This window comes from Mchenga conophoros, linkage group LG12 (assembly GCF_057382185.1).
Source record: "Mchenga conophoros isolate Kocher_MC1m ecotype Shallow Benthic linkage group LG12, M_conophoros_male_GT1.1, whole genome shotgun sequence".
Taxonomy (NCBI): Eukaryota; Metazoa; Chordata; class Actinopteri; order Cichliformes; family Cichlidae; genus Mchenga; species Mchenga conophoros.
Window position 1 is genome coordinate 24,241,452 of NC_140537.1, and position 15,945 is coordinate 24,257,396.

Genomic DNA, 15,945 nt, shown 5'->3' on the forward strand with positions numbered 1-15,945 from the left:
GAGAGATGAGAAATGTAGCCATGCAGAAAAAAATAGCAGTCTGTGATGTTGTGATTAGCATGCACTTTTATCTGATAATCTTTGATTAACATATTATGCAGATAGAATTAGATTGAATGCATTTGTGTGATTGAGAGAGCGAATTAGTTAGTATGGAAAAGAGCAAAAGAGCGCACACATGGGCAAGAAAGGAAGAGAAGGTCGGGGGAAGAATGGGGGCATTCATCTCCTTAGTGTCTCCTATCAGGACAGACAGGATTTTTAAGTATTAATGCCCTTGTTTCATCCTGAAAATGAAATAACAAGTGAACGCTCAGAACTCTCTCTGGACTATTTCACGCTTGGATGTTTTCCCTCAATTTCAGTGTGAATCCTTTAGGAAAACAGTGAGAGATGGCAGTGGAGAGTAGCAAAGAGAGGGTGCTAGAGAGGAATGTACGAAGGGAGAGACAAAAGGGGAATAAGCATTATAAAGTGGAAATGAAGAGCGCAAGTGCGTGGAAGGAAAGATGAGATGGAGGAAATGGGAGTAAAGAGGCAAAGGTTAGAGATGGAGAAGGAAACAGAGAGAAGAGGAGCGGAAGGAAGCATGGTGAAGGGTTTTGGTAGTGGTGATGAGTCAGAATGGGGAATTTATTTTTCAGGGGTAAAAGTGAGGTGAGAGACAGCAGAGCGAACAGAGAGAATAGATGGAGCGGAAGAATTGGTTAGGCTGGGAAGACTAAAAGATGGATGGAGTGTTTGAGGATAAAGCGCTTCTTTCCTGGCCCAACCTCGTACAGGAGGAGACATATTTTATGGTTGATAAAGATTGCCAATAAAGTCAATCAGGTCATTTCACACTTGCTTGTGTGAATATGTCTGCTGGCTTTATAGTTACAGGTGACTCTTTGGTGGCTGTTGCATTCTTAGTAATCAGATAAAGCAGATCATTGTCCACTGGCAGATATTGATTACGTAAAGCTTAAGTAAGAAATGCATGATATGAAATCTGATTTGATCTGCTGTGACTTGGCTTGTACGTTCATTCTGCTTCTGACATCGGTGTCCCTGAAAAATGAACAGGAATACAAAATATTGCATGCTGCACCAGCACTTCAATGATATTGATGATCTGATGAAAACATAGAGACTGAAATGGCCACACAGATCAAAAGAACTTCTGGGATTTTTAAATTATGAAACAATAACGATTTTCAATTTAGCTAACCAAATGTGCCACAGCTGGAACCACTGCCACTTCAGCTGACTTCAGTCCGAGTATCGATTGCCTATTCCCGTGTACAGTATAGTTAGCGGTTAATGTGTTTCTGATAAAGGCTTCTACATTTACAGATTCAGTCTCCTACAAAACTGTGTAGCCACGATCATCTATGTCCTTTCAAGTTCATTTAGGCCAAATTAGCACCAAAATTAGAGTTTTTGGAGCTGATGATCTTTATTGACAGAAGCTTTTAGCAAAGGTGACCAGGTGACCAAATATGCAGAAACAAAGCTATGCACACAGGAATTATTCCTGCACATATTCAGATTAACCTGCTATTAAAAGGGCCCCTCTCTAGCTATTCAGTCTTTAAATCATTCTCTCACCCCGACACACAGACACACACACACACACATATTCGCTATTTGTCACACAAAACATTCAGCTGCTGTTCACTCCATTTACTTGCTCATTGAGCTGCTTAGGGGTAATATAATTGGTTGCAAAATGAGCTAGCATACACAGGACAGGAACACAATTTTGTGGACACACAGATCCACAGACACACACACAGAAATTAATTTCACATAAAACACTCACAGAAAGACAGTTAAACACATAATGCATATGGGCATTTTTCCATGAGACACCCACACAATAGTAAAAGAATTTGAGGAATTTAATAGTGTTTAAAGAAAAAAATACATTAAAATAAGAGTTATAGATACTTCTTACGTTTACAGATTTTGGTTTGACCACTATGCTTTCATCTAATTTTTTAAAAGTAGTCTTCATGAATAGATCTCCCAGCTTCTTTAATGACTGTCCAAAACTCTTCTTTGAATGTTGGCTGCTTTTTGATCCGTTCTCTGTTAATGTCATCACACACAGCCACCCTTCCACTCAAACCATAACTCAAGAAGTAAGTCACGTAGGATTTTGAAGTTGATATGAAAAGTGTATATACTAAAAATCTTGTATGACTTTGAATCTCAGTGACCTTGACCTCGAGGTCAAATTCTTTGAAAATATTCTGAATGTGATAACTTGAGAACAAGGTGGCATAGGATTTTGAAATCTATACCATAGGTGTATCTACTAGGAGGCTGAGGGGTACCACTGGCCGCCGCCAGTATTTTTAGACTTTGTGAACCACACAATTACACACATTTTCAGTTTTAAGGTTTTGTGTTTTCCTTGCCTTGTCAATCGTGGAAATATATGCAGTGCTTGTTCAAAAAAGGGTAAATCATATGAGATCTGTATTTTCTTTAAACATACATTTCAGTTGTATGCTGGATACTATCCTTGCGATGTTTCATTATTAATCAAAATAGTCAGTGAAACCAACACAAACCATTTTTATCTGTTTTTGGGGGGTTTCTTCCAAATGAAATTTGGTCTAATGTAATGCAGAGCTAATGCATGATTCTTTCTCTCTGTCTCCTGCACACGCACCATTAAAGAACAAGCTTAGAGTTACTATGCAGTGAAAGCAATTCACAAAGGGGGAATCCCGGTCAAAGAGTGTGCTGACAGGCGTGCATATTCACGGGGGAGCGGTGGGGAGGGGAGATTATTTAGGCCAAAGATTAATTGGCGGAAATAAAAGATTCATGTTCATGGCAAAGTTCATTAAAATCTTCAAAGGATTTTTTCTTTCTTTAGAATGGGTCAGCGAGATATTTAAGGAGGGCTGGAGCCAAGGGGGAAGCGTAAGAGCTGTCCCTTCCATATTATGTCACACGTGTGCGTGTCTGTGTGGGTGTGTATTTATCAAAATGAACAGTGTAGTAATATTGCAAGCAGTAGCTACTTATATTTGTGCCCATTGTAAGTCTGCTTCGTGGGTGTACTGTATTACAACTGAATTAATGAAGTAAGATAATATATACTTGTTGTTCTTCATTAAGCAGGACATGTTGAGTGTTTTTGTGTGCATGTTTTGTTTCCCAAACGTTTGTCTCTCAAATCCATGGGTGGTATGTAGCAAACAAACAGTAATTAGTTTTCGTAATGGTTCTCCATTACATTTCTCAGCGGCCAAACTCTTTGAAAGGAAACCCAAGCACCGTTGCGTTATAATTAACAATAGCTTGTGTATTCCCCCAGAGGTGACAATTTATGGGTGAGAGGTGGAACGAAGGAGAAAGGAAGAGAAACTTGTATGTGTGTTTGTGTTTTTCAGTTCTTTATGAGTGTTTCCATTTTCTTGGTGTAGTTCTAGAAATCTTGAGTATGTGGTTATCCTAGCCATCTTATTAGTGCTACTGTTGAAACTGGTTTCCAGCCACATCTTTTCATACCCATTTGTCGTGGCCAGTTTCCTTTTTTAAAATAAATCCTGAATGTCAATTAAATGTTGCTGCCAACTCCTGCTTTTGGTCCTTAGAAAAATTAATGGCTAGGTGAGTGTCTGAACCACAGTACAGCTGGCCACTCCGTTTATACTCAATTTGTACTAGAGATGGACCGATCCGATATTACGTATCGGTATCGGTCCGATACTGACCTAAATTACTGGATCGGATATCGGAGAAAAATAAAAAATGTAATCCGATCCATTAAATATCACGAAAGCAGCTCACAAAACTTGCGACACGCCGTAACTCACCTCAGAACGTTAGCACGTCAGAGCAGTATGCATCACGTGATAGAGCGGCTGTGGCATGCAGGACCAGTCGGTGGTCTGGATAGCATTTGGAGCTTCGCTAGCAACCCGGCATTTCATCTCCGACAAAGTTATCCCGAGAGAAGTAAAGCAAGTGTGTAAGTCCATCTCTGAATGTTTGTAAAGCATTCCTGCATTAAGCTTAACAAGCGACTGCCTCTTCTTGCTGCTACTTCAATCATGAAACTGCTTAACGATCAGCTGATCGGCTTTTCTGTCGCGAGTCCGTGTCTCTAGTTTGCTTTTGGCCCACTTTGCACCAGAAAGAGGAAACCAGCGGATAAACAACAGCAGCACGTTTAAGCTTGATAAGCTGTTGTTAGAATTTATTTAATATTACTTTCTACTCCAGGATCTTTTTCTACGTAGCTGACGCTGGTAACTGTGCAGGGGCGGATCTAGCAAAGTTTAGCCAGGGGGGCCGATAGGGCATTAACAGGGAAAAGGGGGCACAAAGACATACTTTTCTTTCTTATTCTCATTTAAAATGTCGAGCTTTTAATAAATAATTATCTGACACCCAAAGTTTTAATTTGATGCAAAATGAATAGAAGTCCATTACTGTATATAGTGACTATTAAGTCTAATATATATATACTGTATATACCCTAGTAAGCTATAGTACTTTTTCCTTTGGGAAGGTACCATCTGTGCAGTCTGCAATTTTGTTGAAGAAAGATGTTGAATCTATTTAATATTTCTTGAAAAATAATTGATTTCTGTGCATTTTTTTTTCACACTGCATCAAATTAAGGTTGATTACGTCGATTAAGCATCATGAGGTGGAGCGTGAGGGGTGGTTCCCTATTTTTTATTTATTTATTTTTGTTGTTGCTGGGAGTTGGAACCCTATTAGTTAGGTTGCTTAATATTTATGCTAAGTACTCTTTAAAATACCAGAATAGGGAGGATGGTGTAGGTTTAAGTTTATTAGATTGATCAGTATTGCTGAACTATGAAATATTTTTTTTTGCATACAGGTATAACAGAATAGCTTTAGTGTAGTTGTTGTTTTAAACTTGAGTATGAACTTATACAAAATGCAGCAAGATATTTAAAAAACAGCTTTGTTGATTAAAAAACACTATATCGGATTCATATCGGTATCGGCAGATATCCAAATTTATGATATCGGTATCGGTATCGGACATAAAAAAGTGGTATCGTGCCATCTCTAATTTGTACCATCCAAAATCCCCCCTTTCCAGCCCCTCTTAGGTATCACGGGGAATTACTAAGACAGCAACAAAAGACTGATTATTCACCATGTCCTGTAGAGCCAAGCCCAAAGCTCCAAAGTTAGGATTTCAAGTCAGTGAATGGATAGTTGATTTAGGTGTTTTCTGCTTTCATATAGTTATATGCTTTGTAATAGGTGTTTCATGTTAGGCTGATTCCATCATAAGTGTACCGTATGTGTAAAAGTGCAGACTGAGCTGTGTAGTAATCTTGTACTGTGAAGTGAGTGAATAGAAAGCTGAAACGAGTGTTTTGCTAAAGTGCAGTTAACCTGGGGTCTGATCGTTTCTGTGATTTTAATACCACCGTCATTTGGAAAAGCATTTTACAAAAGAATTACCCAGAAAGTATCAAATGAAATCGTAGTGTCTGCTATTATTACGAGCACTAGTAGAACAAGAGTGATGCTGTTAAAAAGTACTACATCTACAGTCAGCAAGGATCAAATGTGTATCAATACAGGTGAAGGATCTTTCAGGCTCAGCCTTTTTTACAGTTGATAGATGAATGAAGATGATGTGAATATTAACCCTTTTCACCACCTGTGTCTCTGTAGGTCTCTGCAAGACTTATCCAAGCAGACAGAGTTGCCTTACGGTACAGTGTTGGACTCTGCAGTTTATGATCAGGTGCGCTCCAAGGCAATGAACCCCTTTGAAAGGGATCCCATGTACTCCCAAATGTGGCGGATGATTAACCGCACAGGAGGAGGCGATAATAACGTTGAGGAGTCAAAAGAAGGCATTCGCAAGGTACGTCTTTTCATTTTTTATTATTATTTTTTGGTTAATTAAACTTTGGCACAGACAAAATGATTGTGGTTAATGAAATAAACACCGGAGTCGAGTCATTCCCCTGATAGGGTTTGAATGAACAGGACAGGTGGTGGTGGTGCCGGTGGTGTTAAATATCTCTTCTACAATATAAAAAAATAGCAAGGATTAGAGGATTAGGGGGATTTGAGTACTTCTAAATAAGCTTTTACTGTTCACTTTAAAAACATACAGATGGGTGTCAAATTAAAAGAAATGACGTGAGTCCCCTGGTGAAGTGAAGTGGTGAAGTGTGAGAAAAAAAAATAGTGCAAAGTTTTTCTGAGTGTTCGCCTTTGAAACCATTGTCATCATAAAACTATTTTATATTGATGTCAGTGGTACCATCTAGTTCCTTAGTCTCTCTAGGGGGATGGGGGGAGGTCACTGAAGGGTTTTTTTGAGTGTAGAAATGATGTGAATCTGTGATACTGGTATGGCTGTTACCACCTCTCACCGCAAATGAGCACTTGAGATTTTGAATGTTAGACAGCACTCTCCACCACCATCATCAAATCACCAAATGAGGAAATGTGCTTTGGAAGAATAATGCTCATCGGTCCAGCAGAGGTCCAGAAACTTGGAGAATCAATGCCGGGCGGGGGAGTGGAAGCTGCTCTGGATGCACAAAATCTTACTAAAACACATTATATTGGCTTTTCACTTTATTTGTCACCCTTCTGCATTTCATGGTATAGCATCCCTAAAAAACAAAAACTCCTTAGTGTTGTGGCTCAGTCTCTCTCCATGAATCACCCGACATCTTTGCTCTCCAAGAGGGCAAATTTACTTGAAAGCATTGCTGTCCAGCATGTTGTTAAATGTTCAGACTCATCATAAAATTTGTCATGTGACTAAGGCGCACGTCACGCACTGTGCGCATATGTTTTTGGCAGCTGGAGTAGATTTTCACGTTCCAAAGGTTTTCATGCTCCTTTGGCTGCTCGTAAGAAGGAAAGAATTGCAAGTTTTGCTATCGTGTATTTTTAATACAGTGATATTTGTGACCATTCATTATTAGTGTGCGTATTTTTGATGTATTATGGGTATTGAACAATTTCTATTGTTGGGATGTTGTCTTTTAAAAGTTTCACAGACATTTTCTATCCTTTCCAACATTCACTGTCATTACTATGTTTTTATGTACTTTTATGTATTACCCAGTCATTTTTATCAGGTGCACTAATATGCAGATTAAAGTTTCTTATTTTTTTTCTTACATAAGTTATGCAAATATCAGTGCCCATTCAGCATTTGCTAGTAATGCCTAATTCATAATGCGTAATACAGAGAATTGAAGATGTTTACCGTATGGTCTACAGTGCATCCTTACAAAGCACCGACTCAGCCCTGTTTTGACATGCCGCTCATGTTACAGGGTCGTCTGTGTTGATCGGGGATAAATGATGTTAATGATACACAGATAACGTTCGCATGACTAAATACTTAATTCCCTTGGTGATTACCCAGCATCATAAATACCTGACTGCTGCATCTCATTTGCATGCATCCCACTTTCTGTTTGCATCGTGCTTCGCTCTTCCAGAGGGTCCCACTTTCTCCTTTCTCCTTCCAGAATATATTAGACTTAAACCGGAGCCAGCATTAGAAGGAGTGATGAAAGTGGCACACGGTAGTTTTAAAATTATGCATTCAATCCAGTGTCTAATAAGATGGAAGAGTGGAACCATTAACACTTACTAAGAATCATTTTTTGTTGGTCATGTAAACATGTTTACTTAATTATTATTATCCCCAGAAACACAAATAAGGTAGTATTTTATTGTAAAATAGGGTTGTTTGTTGCATCAGCAAAAGTATTTATCACCTTCACTACAAACTTGACACCGACAGCTTGAGAAAACACGTTTACCTAGTGAGCTGACATCTGTGATTCTGGCATAATGGGTTGAGAAATAGTGGCACCAAAGACAAATCACACCTCGAATTTTCTGTAACGATTTTTTAAAGGATTTTAAAATTGTGGTATTTCTGCAGCACATGGGCTACCACAAGCTAGTATGGTACAGAGAGATCATGAATACACATTGTCATTTGATGGCTTTGCTCGGGAGACAGTCCTGTTCACGAACCACGATGAAACCTGTCATTATGGCAACACATAAGATAATAGTGTGCTCTCCCACCACTCTGGATATTTGGTTCACATGAAAACAGCAGGTCATAGCCGTGGCGCTCGCCATTAAGGTCGACAAGACCAAAGTCAAACTCCGATTGGCAGCAGGAAGTTGTGGGAAAAAAAATCTGTTACACCCTGCGTGCGAATCACTGGAATACCACACTTAACAAGAACAACTCGAATGTGAAGTATCACTGCAACTGTACAACCCAGGGGAACACCTGAAACTCCCTATGTGATGCAATTCAGACACAGTGTGCACGCTTTAAATGAGTTCATGGCCAGAGACACTGTCAGACATCATGCTGTTGCGGAAATGTAAAAGTCCAGTTCCTGCTAGCAGACTGGGTTGGGGCGACTCATAAATATATATCAAGAAGCAGTTCTTCTGGGCAGTGCTTCAGTAATTATCAGCTGAGACTGAATTTTCCATGATAAGTAAGTCATATGAAAAAAAAAGGGCTGCTTTTCAGAAGCAGCACAGTGGGAGGAGGCAGGACTGACAAGAGGCAGGACTGGATGAAGGTTTTTGAGAGAGGATCTGCTTTTTCATGGATAAATTCTCTATGACGGGGTGACACCTCCAGAGTGGTAAGCAAGCACTGCAGAGCAGAACTGAGAGCGAATACAAGAAGGAAGCCGATATCCCCTCTGAATATGTCTCTCTTGATTTTATACTTTACTTTATTCTTTCATCCCCTGCTCTGCATTTCCGTTCCTTTCTTCTCACCTGCATCTTTTTTCCCCCTCTTTTTTTTCTTGCACTGCACCACCGAATATTTGGCTGTTAGCGTTCTATCTCTCCATCGCGCCCCGCCTCCCCCACTCTCGACTCCTACCCAAATCTTTCTTTCGTTCTCTGCTTCTCCTTATAATATTTCATTCTGCAACCCCGCTGTCTCTCTGTCTGTCTTTTTTTTTCATCTACTTTGTGTTAAAAGCTACAGGGTGCACTCTAGTGGTTCACTAATGCCTGTCCCTCTCTGCTGACTGCATTGACACAAGCTGATTTTTTTTCCCCCTTCTGCTGCAGTGCCACTGACAGTGACACTGCCGCCTTGACTGTGTACGTTTAAGCAAATGAATCAAATTAACGGTTTAATTATTCCTAAATTTGGTGGAACTGGGAAACACTGGATACATCCTCTACATTCTGTACATGCAGAGCTTACCAATCATTGATTTTTCCTTTAGAGAAAACATTTTGTCAATGTGGAGACTTTCAACCTGTTAAGAATTCTTCTCATGCTGACAAATACATTTAGAAGGTAGTAAACAGACGCCTGAAATTATTTATTTTTTAAGCTGGAGGCTAGACGCAAAGCTATAATATTATTAACAGACTCCATGAGTCAGACATTTTTGGTTTTCTGTCTTTGTCTGATTTATTCTGATCCGTTTGTCTTCTTTAATCCCGTCCCTTTTGCTATATTTGATTCCCGTGAGGTTAAGAACTTGATATATTTTCCCCCTCAGTGTCATGCTCTCTCGCTCCCTTCTGTCTCTTCCTGCACTTTCTCTCTGTTTTTTTTCTCCTCTTTCCCAATAAACCTCTTACCCCTCTCCATCACCGTTGTCTCCTGTGCACTATGGATTTTCTCCCTTTTCAGTTTCGATCCCCCGTGGCAGAATAATATTATATGTCAGAACAGGTCAGTGTCTGGGCTGTCTCTGCTATCACTCACACACAAACGTGCAGCCTACACACACACATAAATGCACATACACAAAGACCTACTCAGATTCAAACACAGATACAAAATTTGCATTTCCCCAAGTAGCATGCTTTACACATGCATTAACACATTTCCCCTCATGCACGCCTTGCATACTTTGATACACAAACACACACCAAGCCAGCCAAGCGCTCCAAGGTGAGGCCTGTCAAGGAGTAATATATGTGTCGCTCCCATTTCAGTCAATGATCAAGGCACTCAATAGAGTGAGAGGTGTTGCACCTCTGCCTTGATATCTCATTAACTTTGTGTCACATATGATATCTAAGACCGCTGTGCTCTGTGTCACTGTTTGACATAATGGCATCCTTATTTAAGTCAATGGAGGACTTACTTGTGGTCCCATCTATTTATTATTGCATTGTCTCAAGAGTGAAAGCAAAGTCTTTTTTTGTCTGTCAGTATCAGTTACTTACCCTCTAAATTATATGAAACCCTTACTGACATCGATAATAATAAGATGCGCCGATATTAGCGACGGTAACTGTAGAATCTCGCAACTCCTTAAGCTGGATCACTGAGCATTGTCTTACGTTTTCTTTATATGACTCTATATGGTTAATAAAATGCTCTACTTATGCGACTACAGTTTAAAGCCTCATCTAGTGATTTTTGTTGTTGATAATAATTTCAGCCAATGTGACAGGAGACTGTACCATGAAATGGAAACGTTTTCCACTGAGCGCCGTTTATGTCCTAATACTATAGCACGTACATGCATGCTTGGCATACTCTATCACATTTCACTTGAAGCTCACAAAACTAAAACCTTCAGATTTGCATGTTTATTCACATACGTGCCAATGCCGACACGTACACACACCTGACTCGGTTGAATTAAGTATCCCTGTGTGAATATTTGACAGCTACTCTCTGTCAGGCTTTAAGAGTCTCTGATGACCGCTGAGTGATTTTAGAGTTGAGTGGATTGCCAGTGAGTGATTTTCTGTCTGTATGACTTTCTGCTCCACCATGGGAAGGTACCACTTTAGAAAATGCATCTTTTCCCCTCATGACATTGCCTACTATATATTACCGTTATTCCTAAAAAAAGAAGAGCAGAAAGTATTGAAACTTTCACTGCAACATTATCAACGATAGGCTGGGGAAGGGGGGGCTTCACGGTATAAAGGTCCTGTTCTCCAACAAAGACAGGCAACACTGTGTGAATTCAATATCCTTCCAAACTTACCCTGCAATAAATAATTTTCAAAAGGACGATGAAGGCTTTGGAAAAAAATTTCCCATACTTGTAGCAGCCAATGAAAGCTTGGAAATGGATGGAGAAAAAGAGGTCAGACGAGTGGGCTGAAAGCAGTGAATCTGAAATTAAATGCTTCATACATTATGAATATATTTGGATTATACTATATAGAGGAGCATTTACTTCAGGTAAAGCGCTTTTACATAGCTGCTGTCACTTGTGAAGCCGTCTCTTCACTGAAAAATACCAATTTCTTGGATCTGAATTTCAAATTCTTATTACCTGAAAATGGATCTGACCCACTGAGCTGATAAGGTCACATCAATCAAGAGAAGCATATAATATATAAACATTAATTCACTTTCTATAATCCCTTAGTATACTTTGTTCATGAGGAAGTTTTCTGACCACACAGAATCGTCTTTCATTCCTGGAGACGGGAAATAGAGGTAAAGTGAGTAGGAAAATGATGCAAAGTAAATGGCCCAGCCAGGCTATCAGTGGGGGGACACGTCAAAAATACCTGTGAGCGATGCTATGTAATACTATGCAACGTTTACCAGTGAAGGAAAATTCCTCCACTTATCCTACATATGCTCAACTCCATTGTGCAACAAGCCGTTTTCTGCCACTTAATTTCATCCCATCACCGTCTCCCCATTTAGCATAACGACTCTAGAAATTGTACTAAAAATTATCATCATCTCTTCACCTCTGCTGCATATATCTTGAAACAGGAAGTAAGTATCTGTATAATGTAAGCCTATAAGGTTTCGCCAATTTACCATAATGACTTCAGTGATGATGATAAAGATTATGCCGAGTCCTCATCCAGATAGAGCTGGTGGCAAATCATCCAAGACCTGTTTGGATCCTTCAGCCATCACAGCACTCTAGAGGACAATCGAGACAAAGCAGAGGAGAGATGAAGGGAGGAGTGGAAGATGACATAGATGGCGAATTGGTGCTCGAGGAGTAGGAAGACGGAAATTGGGAAATTTAGGTGGCATGAGGGCGATAAAGGGGGGAGGGAGATGAACTAGTGAAAATTGAGAGAGTGAATGCATGTGGATATGAAGGGACAAGAAAGAAGTGCAAGGAGAGGACTGAAAGGAGGGATGATATAGAGATAGAGAATGAATAGGTAGACAGTGACCTAGACAGAACTGAAGAAAAGGATTAGCCATATGTTGCTAAAACATATATTTTATTTACTATATTGTTTATTTCTTACAGTTTCACTCTTGCTCTAGCAAGGCCTTAAATGCATACATATATGAGACCAATGATTCTGAGTGCTATGCTCTGAAAGGGTTACAAGCACTTGGAAGGGAAGAACTCCCTTTTAACAGGAAGAAGCATTACCAGCCATGTTTCCAGTTTCTGATTAGTTTCATTTTTAGTGGTTGGTTATTTTTGCTGTTTGCCCTCCATTCAGATTTAAGAACCAAACTCGCTGACAAAATCTGCTCCTTTACAACATAAGCCGTCCACTTGAAGGCTGATGCTTGCCCCATGCATTCAAATGTGAAGCCAAGGAGTCCTTTTGGAAGTGAGATTCACCGCTATGAAAACCCAAGCGTGTCGCTGCATCAAAGTCAAAGGACACGTTGTTTGTGAGACTCCAGCGACTTTGATAAGACACTGAGAAAGCACAGAGATTCAGAACAGGTTAATCAAAAATCACCCGCCCATTTAAGGTTTATGAGCGCTTGTTCACTGCCTCTCTCTCTCTCTCTTCATTAGTCAGCCATCCAGTGTGAATCAGCGAGGTGGACTGGGGGTGTGTGGGGAGTAGAGATGGACCGATCAGATATTGCGTATCGGTATCGGTCCGATACTGACCTAAATTACTGGATCGGATATCGGAGAAAAATAAAAAATGTAATCCGATCCATTAAATATCACGAAAGCACCTCACAAAACTTGCAACACGCCGTAACTCACCTCAGAAGTTAGCACGTCGGAGCAGTATGCATCACGTGATAGAGCGGCTGTGGCATGCGGGACCTGTGGTGGTCTGGATAGCATGTGGAGCTTCGCTAGCAACCCGGCATTTCATCTCCGACAAAGTTATCCCCGAGAGAAGTAAAGCAAGTGTGTAAGTCCATCTCTGAATGTTTGTAAAGCATTCCTGCGTTAAGCTTAACAAGCGACTGCCTCTTCTTGCTGCTACTTCAATCATGAAACTGCTTAAATGATCAGCTGATCAGCTTTTCTGTCACGAGTCCGTGTCTCTAGTTTGCTTTTGGCCCACTTTGCACCAGAAAGAGGAAACCAGCGGCTGAACAACAGCAGAACGTTTAAGCTTGATCAGCTGTTGTTAGAATGTATTTAATATTACTTTCTACTCGAGGATCTTTTTCTACGTAGCTGACGCTGGTAACTGTGCAGGGGCGGATCTAGCAAAGTTTAGCCAGGGGGGCCGATAGGGCATTAACAGGGAAAAGGGGGCACAAAGACATACTTTTCTTTCTTATTCTCATTTAAAATGTCGAGCTTTTAATAAATAATTATCTGACACCCAAAGTTTTAATTTGATGTAAAATGAATAGAAGTCAATTACTGTATATAGTAACTATTACGTCTAATATATATACCCTAGTAAGCTATAGTACTTTTTCCTTTGGGAAGGTACCATCTGTGCAGTCTGCAATTTTGTTGAAGAAAGATGTTGAATCTATTTAATATTTCTTGAAAAATAATTGATTTCTGTGCATTTTTTTTCACACTGCATCAAATTAAGGTTGATTACGTCGATTAAGCATCATGAGGTGGAGCGTGAGGGGTGGTTCCCTATTTTTTATTTATTTATTTTTGTTGTTGCTGGGAGTTGGAACCCTATTAGTTAGGTTGCTTAATATTTATGCTAAGTACTCTTTAAAATACCAGAATAGGGAGGATGGTGCAGGTTTAAGTTTATTAGATTGATCAGTATTGCTGAACTATGAAATATTTTTTTTTGCATACAGGTATAACAGAATAGCTTTAGTGTAGTTGTTGTTTTAAACTTGAGTATGAACTTATACAAAATGCAGCAAGATATTTAAAAAACAGTTTTGTTGATTAAAAAACATTATATCGGATTCATATCGGTATCGGCAGATATCCAAATTTATGATATCGGTATCGGTATCGGACATAAAAAAGTGGTATCGTGCCATCTCTAGTGGGGAGATTATGTTTAAACAGAGGATAACATTGAAGCTCACCCCAGATGCCTCACTTTGTGTGCGTGTGTGAGTGCAGGCACATGTTACTCTTCTCTCAATTTAGAGAGGCCTCTCTAACACCTGTTTACCCTCTCAAATCACGGTTAACGTTGTATCTGTAGGCAGCAGTGCTCTCTGAGTCTGTATGTGTTTGTATCAGTGTCACAGTTCTTTAAGGACCTCCTGCCAACCACTCATTGGTCAGGGAGTTGCCAAGGTTACCGAGCAGGGTGGCCCAGCTGTGCTCAGGGTGACAGATCTCTGTGTTTATGATTCCTCTCCCCCTGTGTTTGAGAGAGGTCGACTTTTCATGAACAAAGCTCTCGGGTCCCAAGGTTGCCTACAGCTATGTGACTTGTATCTCTTACACTGCACCCACTAACACAATATTCTCCCTGCGCTTCCTCTTGTCACTCCTTCAATTTTGTTTCTTTCTTCCTCGTGTGCTCTTGGTTCCTCTTTTTGCTGATGTTGTTGCGCTTCTGTAGTCCGGAGTGACACTTGCGGTATTTTTGTACCTGAGCCAGTGCTCTGACACGGTGCACTTACAAGAGGGGCTGAGGCAAGACCCGTTTCATTAGATTTTTAAAAATTGATGCCATATTTATGTGTTTGTCATGTATTTTATTGGATTTGAATGAAATCTCTGCTGAGCCATATAAGCCCGTGATATATATCTGTCACTATGCCATGGTGCAATATCCTCTGTAATAATCCAGGCTATGCTATGACCAGAAAATGCCTTTTTTGGCTGCTGGGCTCTCTCATTTTCTATTTTCTAGTAGTGCAAATCACCCCGACAGGAAAAAGAGAAAGCTCTTTTCCTGCAGAGCCTGATAGCTCATTAGAATTCAACACAACAAGCCCAAACAGCAAACATATTTTCCTGCTGTTACAATTCTGTGCCTATGTGATGACAGTGTTTCTGTGTTGTGACTGAGATTTGGGGAAAGCAGATGAAAAGAGGACTAAAGACGAAGGAAATGGGGGTAAATTTACTCTCCATATTAAAGAGGGAAGATTGTAAGGATTGAAAGAGACATTTGAAATAAGGGAATTATAGATGCTAAACAAAAATGGAGAGAGGGAGAGATGGAAGTTCATCCTTGCTCGCTGTGGTGATTGATTAAAAACTGGCATGTTTGCTGGAGATGTGACAAATCGGCATAGAGTGAAGGGAACAGAGGGAGAGAAAGTATTGAAGTAAGGAGAGGAGATAAGGGTTCGGTATGGTTAAAAAAAACTCAAAGAAGAGAAGAAGAAATATTTATGTTATCTATTTCTATCTATTTATGTTTTCTTCTCTCTGTTCTTATATTTAAGAATGATGCCGAAATTGCCTTCGTATCGGTTTCTCCTTCTTCTGCCGCCCAAGCGTCAATCCATCTGACAGCCGCACAACAGTCTTCTTCTGGATTTAGTTTTTTCTTCCTCTGTTTGCCTCCCTCGCTCACCGAGTCAGTGTGTGTTTTTCCTCTCGTTCCCTTTCATCCCGCGCTATACCTCTTGTGTCTAATAATAATTACAGCACCTCACAAAGAAATCAATGAAAGTCAGCAAATGAATGCAGCAATTTATAGACCTGCTTTATTGCTGGATATAAATTGCATTAATGCAGCACTTGCGAGCACACATCTGTGTTTGTGAACTCGAGTTTACATTTTAGTGTAGGTGTGTGTGTGTGTGCGCACAGTATACTGCTGTATGCAGGTCTGTTGTCATAAAGG

General features: G+C 40.0%; 1 protein-coding gene across 4 annotated transcripts in view; it reads left to right on the plus strand.

The window, feature by feature from the left end:
- The window catches only part of grid2 (glutamate receptor, ionotropic, delta 2), a 548,235-nt gene that overhangs the window by 475,802 nt on the left and 56,488 nt on the right, over positions 1 to 15,945 (plus strand). For all 4 annotated transcript variants that reach the window (XR_014894671.1, XR_014894670.1, XM_085294681.1 and 1 more), the window contains exon 13: positions 5,671 to 5,866. Coding sequence is in view for 2 of the 4 variants with exons in the window: in XM_085294681.1 (XP_085150807.1) it covers positions 5,671 to 5,866 (196 nt within the window). In the remaining 2 variants the exon portion in view is untranslated. The remainder of the gene's footprint in view (positions 1 to 5,670; positions 5,867 to 15,945) is intronic.